The following is a 7,630-nucleotide window of genomic DNA, read 5'->3' as shown; positions in this document are numbered from 1 at the left end:
TCCCAGAAGTCAGGTCTTTTTACATTCATCGTGCATCTCTGAAGGTTATCTAGAACCTAGTGCCCTTACCACACCAACAAGAATATTAACCCCTTGGAGTCAAGGATACTAAGATCATAGGCAAATTTCCCGGGTTGTATTGAATGTGGTCCATAGACCAGCAGCATGGGCATCACCTGGGACCTTGTTGGAACTGCAGCGGCTCAGGTTCTATTCCAGACCAACCGCATCAGACCCTGCCTTTTACAGTATCCCGAGGGGACGCCTAAGCCATTAGGCTATTTGTATAAGTCTGCAGCGCAAAGGCACTTTCCCCATGCCTGTCATTTTTGCAAGTTCCTACTCCTACACAAGTATATACACACAAACACACACACACACAACTACTGTTACTAGTTTTGTTTTTCCTTCCAACATTTCTTTTTGCATATGTAAGCAAATGGAAAGACATGCATATTTCCCGTCTTGTCCTATAAAAGTTAGCTTATTGCTAATCATCATTATGAGTCTTAGGCGTCTTGCTTTTTTTTTTTTTAAGGCCGCACCTGCACATATAGAAGTTCCCGGGCTAGGGGTCAAATCAGAGCTGCAGCTGCCTGCCTACACCACAGCCACAGCTGCAGCGGATGCTCAGCTTGCAGCCGCTATGAGATCCTTAACTCTCTGAGTGAAGCCAGAGATCGAACTCCCATCTTCACGGACAGTATGGCAGGTTCTTAACTCACTGAGCCATGGCGGGAATTCTGAGTCTTGCATTTTAACTTACCAAATTTTTTCTTTTTTTTTTTTTTTTTTTTTTTAGTTGCAGTCAATAAGAATTTTACTTGTTTTAAAAAAATCCAAATGCTGGCATTGTCCAGAAAAATTTAACAGGTTTATTTATAATTGTTATAAAGTTGAACTGCTGAAACTTGTTCACTGACTTGCATTAATGCTTTATGTCCCCGCATTTATATTAAAAATTCACACACAAATGAAAATGGAAAAACTGCCAATACCTGATTTCTGTCCCCTATTTTTCCACTTGCAATCATATACTTAGGTACCTTTTGACCCCATGGAAAAAAAATATCTAACATTCAGAACTACCAATAACAGGAAGAAGAGAATTTTTTTTTTTTTAAAGAATGAAATGTTTCCCATCATAGTGGATTCTTAAGCACGTTCTCCACGTATGCAGTGTGCTAGCTGGATGTCTTTTGGCATAATTGTTACACGTTTGGCATGGATAGCACACAGGTTGGTGTCTTCAAAAAGGCCAACCAGATAGGCCTCACTTGCCTCCTGCAAAGCACCAATAGCTGCACTCTGGAAGCGCAGATCTGTTTTGAAGTCCTGAGCAATTTCCCGCACCAGACGCTGGAAGGGAAGCTTGCGAATCAGAAGTTCAGTGGACTTCTGATAACGTCTAATTTCACGGAGTGCCACGGTACCAGGCCTGTAACGATGAGGTTTCTTCACCCCTCCAGTAGAGGGCGCACTCTTGCGAGCGGCTTTTGTAGCCAGTTGCTTCCTCGGTGCTTTACCACCAGTCGATTTGCGGGCGGTCTGCTTTGTACGAGCCACGGTAGAGACCTCCTTACTTACCCCCTTCTCCTTCGGCTGGAGCTCGGCGAGCTAGAGGCGGCGCTGGCGTTGGCGAGCGATGGCGGCGCGGCGGCGGCTGCGAACACAATTCCCAAAATTATTTGTAAACAATTACAGGCTCTTCTTTTCTCATGTAAAGAAGGGTTACCATAAGCCCTGTGCGTCTTCACTCTTCTTCCACCCCTTCTTTTCCTCCCTCTGCTCTCGGCTTTGCTGACTACTGGCTGGGAGGCATTTGCACTCTTTCACTTTAATTATCCACATCCTGCCATCGCCAGACAGTGGTTCCGCAGATGGCATCATCCAGGACTTTCTTATTATGAAACCGGAGAAGCCAATACAGGAACTGAGCCTATTCCCACTAGAAACGGGCTTAATCTGAAAAGGCTGTTGCAGGACAATTACATTTGAAAGAATATGCTATTTCATGTCCGCACAGAAGAGTTGGAGGTCACATTTTATTTTACTCCATGTACGCAATCGCCTTTCTCTGGGATTTTCCAACCGCCACACCATTTACCTGTGCCATTATTCCTGCTAGAATTACCTACCCCATCACTGGAAATCCTTTATGTATGTCAAAACTCAGCTCTAATACTAACCTTTACCAAGAAGACTTTCCTGGAGTTCCCGTTGTGGCTCAGCAGTAATGAACCTGACTAGCATTCATGAGGACGCAGGTTCGATCCCTGGCCTTGCTCCGTGGGTTAAGGATCTGGTGTTGCCCTGAGCTGTGGTGTAGCTTGTAGACACGGCTCCGATCTGACATTGCTGTGGCTGTGGCTGTGGTGTAGGCTGGCTGCTGCAGCTCTGATTTGACCTCTAGCCTGGGAACTTCCATATGCTGTGGGTGCAGCCCTAAAAAGACCAAAAAAAAAAAAAAAAAAGAAAAGAAGAAGAAGAAGAAGAAGAAACTTTTCCTGACCATCCAACCAGAAGAGCTTCCTCTATCTTCGGAAACCCTGTTTTTTCCCTTGGATGTCACTTTTCTGACATTTCACACCTTCTGCACAATTACCTGTGAACGGAACTTTCCCTTTACTCTACTGTGGACTTTTGAGGGTGGAGAAGTGTCTTAAAAATCTTCATATCCGGGAGTTCCCGTCGTGGCGCAGTGGTTAAAATGAATCTGACTAGGAACCATGAGGTTGCAGGTTCGGTCCCTGCCCTTGCCCGGTGGGTTGACAATCCAGCATTGCCGTGAGCTGTGGTGTAGGTTGCAGATGCGGCTCGGATCCCGCGTTGCTGTGGCTCTGGCGCAGGTTGGTGGCTACAGCTCCGATTCGACCCCTAGCCTGGGAACCTCCATATGCCGCGGGAGCGGCCCAAAGAAATAGAAAAAAGATAAAAAACAAAACAAAACAAAATCTTCATATCCACTCCTATTAAATTGCAAGATACAGCATAGGTTCTTTTTGTTATTGAAGTATAATTGACTTACAACGTTGCCTCAGTTTCTAGCATATAGCAAATGATTCAGTTACATATACTTATGTAAACAAGTTACAAATACGTATAAACAAGGATATATATATACACACACATATATATACATATATATATACACACACACATATATATATACACACATATATATGGTTGTTTATCCCAACCTCTTAATTTATCCCCTAGTCCCCTTCCCCTTTGGTAACCATAAATTTGTTTTCTCTGTGAGTCTGTTTCTGTTTTATAAATATGTTCATTTGTATTATATTTTCGATTTCACATATAAGTGACATCGAACAGTACTTGCCTTTCTCTGTCTGACTTATTTCATTCGGAATGATGACCTAAGTGTAGGTTCCTGATAAATATTTGTCCAGTGGTTGAGTGAAACTGTGTAAAGCATTTATGTGTATAGTCCTGTGCTAAGCTCTGTATCACCCACTTTGCTCTCTCCTGCCCTCCAAACTTGTTCTAACCCTCTGCCATCAGACCACATCAACTCTGCCCTGAGAGCCCAGCAAGCTTTATGCATAAATCTCTCCAATGTTAGACTGTTCACCAAGTTAACATTTTCTATGTATAGAAAGCCTTTTCCCCATGTGTTAAAATATTTTAAAGACAATTATTTCATTTTGCCACTAATACCTCTCTGAGATAAAGACTTGAAAAGATGCATTACCTCCTTTAGAGATTCAAATTTGCAATCATGATGGAGTCATATAGAATCCAAACAAGTTACAAAAATATGACACGTGAGTATATAATTTCCTAAGTTCTTCCAACCTCAGATTCAATAATCCTTTGATGTGCTTAAACTAGACTTGTCATAAGCTGACATTCCTAAAACTCAGATATAGCCCACCCTTGAGAAAACTGATAAAAATACAGACAACACGGGATGCAGCACCAGCATATGTGTTTGAAGATGGCATGAATAACTACATTTAAAATAAAGGTTGACAAAAAGTGCTTTAACAACAAATTAATGTCTGTGTAACATAGGCTACATGTATAGTCCTAGAAATACCTTCAAGATGGGAAGTGAAGATTATAGATGCCACAGAATCAAAATCGCTCTACAATTTTAGAATTTGTGAGGTATCTCAGAGTCATTCAAAACTATTTTTACAACGAAATCTTAAAAGTCAATATTCTGTCTGCAGAGGGAAAACAAACAAACAAACAGTCATGGATGCCATCACACACCTCAGCAGGAACAATGAACTTCTCAGCCACGTCCCCCTCCCCCTAAAAAGCAATTTAATGCACCACTGGAGGTTGCCTATTAATTGGACTAGAAATAAAGTAACCTGTGAGGGTTGGCCGGGGAAAACAGAGTTGGTGTGTGTGTGCACGTGTGTGTGTGTGTGTGTGTGTGTGTACACATATATAAGCATTTCTGTATATAATATTTCACCCACAAAGTAAACAAGCAACACTAGTCATTTTCTAATTACAGGGCTGTTTCCTAAGCTCTAAATGCTACCAGGGGAGAGGTAAATCACAGCAATTTAATTAATAAAGCAGTTTAGACACTTAAACCCATATGTGCACCCCTGGGGGGCACCACATCGATATCAGAAGCTTGCAGGCATATTTTAGAAATTTTATGCAATCATTTGCAGATCTTGTAGTCAATAATTGTTACAAACTGCCTTAACTCTTTTCTTGCTGTATCTGAGGAGAGCATTTTCAGCTGCTACACGTCCGTTGCTCTTTGGATGGTCTCGGGGGGTCACTAGGAGTAAGGAGGATGGGGTTTCTTTCCCTGGATTAGCAGGACTGAGTGAGCTGAGACACCCCCTCCCAGCCAATGGCAAAGTGTGGCAAGTGAGAATCCTGGGAAGGCAGGAGCAGAAGCCTTCCATTAAAGGGGAATGTAGAAGGTTGTTAATGCCAGAGCATGGAATTTCCACCTTTGGATTTGTTTATTTTTAGATCCTTTTCTCTTTCGACCTTTTTTTTTTTTTTTCCTCTTTTGTCTTTTTGCCATTTCTTGGGCCGCTCCTACGGCATATGGAGGTTCCCAGGCTAGGAGTCTAATCGGAGCCGTAGCCACCGGCCTATGCCAGAGCCACAGCAACGCGGGATCCAAGCCGCATCTGCAATCTACACCACAGCTCAAGGCAACGCCGGATCGTTAACCCACTGAGCAAGGGCAGGGACCGAACCCGCAACCTCATGGTTCCTAGTCGGATTCATTAACCACTGCGCCACCACGGGAACGCCTCTCTTTCGACCTTTTAAAATTACATCTATGAGGCTCCCGTGTATTGCTGGTGGGAATGTAAAATGGCACCGTCATTTTGGAAACAGCTTAGCCGCTTCTTAAAAAGTTCAATTTAAATGTACCGTACCCTCAGCGATTTCGCTCCTCGGAATTTCCTGTTTCCTAAAAGCAATGGAAACATTTGTCCACCAAAAAACTCGATCACGCATGTTCATAATGACATGATGCATGACTGCCCCAAAGTGGGTATCACCCAAATGGCCATCAATTGATGAGGGATAAACACAACGTGACTATTCATTCAAGGAAATACCGTCCATGGATACAAAGGAGCAGAACGCTGGTGCCTGTCCCAGCAGGCTCAGAAACGAGTTAACTGAAAGGAGCCAGACGCAAAAGATGAAATGTCCCAAAACAGCAAATCAGAGAGAGAGTGCAGGTCAGTGGTCCCTGGAGCCAGGGATTGGTGCTGGCCCTAACTGTAGCCTGGCAGGAGGGGTCTTATTAGGGCGATGGAAATCTTCTAAGACAAGATTGCAGTGACGGTTGCACAACTCAGTAAATCTACTAAAAATCATGGAACTGTGCCCTTAAGATGGGTGGCTTTTATAATGTTTAATTATTCTTCAATAAAATTGTGTAAAAAAATAGTCTATAATTTTATCGATGTTCCTTATCATTCCTGACAAGTGAAAAAGAATTCATATTAAATTATATCCATGTGGGCGTTCCCACTGTGGCACAGCAGATTAAGGATCCAGCGTTGCGTCTGCAGCAGCTCAGGTCACTGCTGAGGCGCAGGTTCGATCCCTGGCCTGGGAACTTCCATACGCTGCAGGGGCAGCCAAAAAATAAAAATCAATTTTTAAATAAATAAATCATCTCCATGTATGATAATTCGTGGATTACAATGTTTTGTCACTGTATTACCACTGAGCCTAAACAAATGTAGTCTTTTTATGACTGTGTTTATCATCTGTACTCTTTGTACAAATTCAGGTCCGCAGTCACCAACTGACCATCGTCTTCAATTTTGCAATTCCCATCAGAGAGATGAGAATACGATTATTGAGGGCTTAAAGGGCTAGGCATGCTATGTGGTATTAATTTCTTAGTCAGTGTAATGATCCCTATACATCACTTGAATGTCCCCCAATTATGATGCAGTTGACGCAAAGAAAATGGATTCATTTGCCCAAGTTTCATAGTACTTGGCAGAGCTGGGATCTGGACACAGACCACGGCTCCATGCTGGGCTCCGACCTGCTCCCATCACTGGTCCCTCAATAGACACCCGGTTCTCTCCTCTGGAAACTGAGACCAGTCACCACCTGTTTGTGGGCAGCTTGACAGGAAGCAAAACGTGAGTTGATCAAGCCTGGCTCAGAGAGCGTGTGGACACAGATGTACACAGGCCAACTGTCTACACTGGCTGCCTGGGGCGGGGGGGGGGTGTCACTCAAGGACAAGCATAGGTGACCCCAAATTAGCACATGCTATTTTGTAATTCAAAAATAAACTAGAGGAAATTCCTTATTCCCACTGGCTCAGTGGGATAAGAACCCAACATAGGGTCCATAAGGATGCAGTTTTGACCCCCCGCCTCACTCAGTGGGTTAAGGATCCAGCATTGCCACAGCTGTGGTGTAGGTCACAGATGTGGCTCAGAGCCAGTGTTGCTGTGGCTGAGGCATAGGCCTCAGCTTCAAGGCCTGTAGGACCCCGAGCCTGGGGGAAAAAAGAAAAATAAATAAATAAATGTTTTAAAATGTGGAAAACACTGATCACTTGAGGGCCATGCAAGAACAAGCAGTGGCTGCCGTTGGCCATCCCGTTGTAGGGTCACGGATGCTCTCCTCACTGACCAATCCCAGGGGTAGTTGTGTAGGTTTTATGCAGCTTCATCTTTTGGCATCCCTTTGATACCATCAACCTCCTTCCCCTTTCAAGGCTGGACTTTCATGTCTTTAAACCTTCTTGGTCATCCTACCTCCATGCCATTTTTCTGTACCACGCACCAGCTCCTGTGTCATGCCTGTGTGTGTACGCACATGTGTGTATCGTGTCGTCCCAAACGGCTTCCACGGTGGTGTTCAGTCGAGATGCTGACATAGTTTGGTTTTTTTTTTTTAACAAGTTGTAGCTCACCCCCGGAACCCGATATCACTGACCCCAGCTGCTCCTCAGATGGACAGCTCACCTCAAGCTGTGTGGCTCCTGCAAAGCAGGAAGAAGAAGAACAGCCCTGTCTCCCTCTGCAGCAGGCACTGCCACCCTAGGCTGCCTGACCCAGGGTTCACTGCTCCACCTAATTGAAACCCAAGGCCATGGCCATACAACCATGATTGCTGAGAACAGCCGGGGCAT

General features: G+C 44.1%; 1 protein-coding gene across 1 annotated transcript; it reads right to left on the bottom strand.

Annotated features, from left to right (window-relative positions):
- LOC100627410 (histone H3.3-like) lies at nt 832-7,375 on the bottom strand. The gene is made up of 4 exons (XM_021100000.1): nt 7,282-7,375; nt 5,577-5,639; nt 5,391-5,425; nt 832-1,617 (listed from the first exon to the last, which is right to left on the bottom strand). The coding sequence occupies exons 1-4, from the start codon at nt 7,373-7,375 to the stop codon at nt 1,156-1,158; spliced, it is 654 nt and encodes a 217-aa protein (XP_020955659.1). The 3' UTR covers nt 832-1,155.

The sequence above is a fragment of the Sus scrofa genome, chromosome 7, assembly GCF_000003025.6.
Source record: "Sus scrofa isolate TJ Tabasco breed Duroc chromosome 7, Sscrofa11.1, whole genome shotgun sequence".
NCBI classification, from domain to species: Eukaryota; Metazoa; Chordata; class Mammalia; order Artiodactyla; family Suidae; genus Sus; species Sus scrofa.
This window is presented reverse-complemented; position numbering and strand designations above follow the sequence as displayed.

Coding starts and splice junctions, on each gene's coding strand:
- LOC100627410 (XM_021100000.1), bottom strand. CDS start 7,375: ATGTCAGCATCTCGACTGAACACCACCGTGGAAGCCGTTTGGGACGAC. Junction 5,426..5,576: donor CTCCTTTGTATCCATGGACG/GTATTTCCTTGA, acceptor CATTGCTTTTAG/GAAACAGGAAATTCCGAGGA. Junction 1,618..5,390: donor GAGGAGCGAAATCGCTGAGG/GTACGGTACATT, acceptor CGCCGCCTCTAG/CTCGCCGAGCTCCAGCCGAA.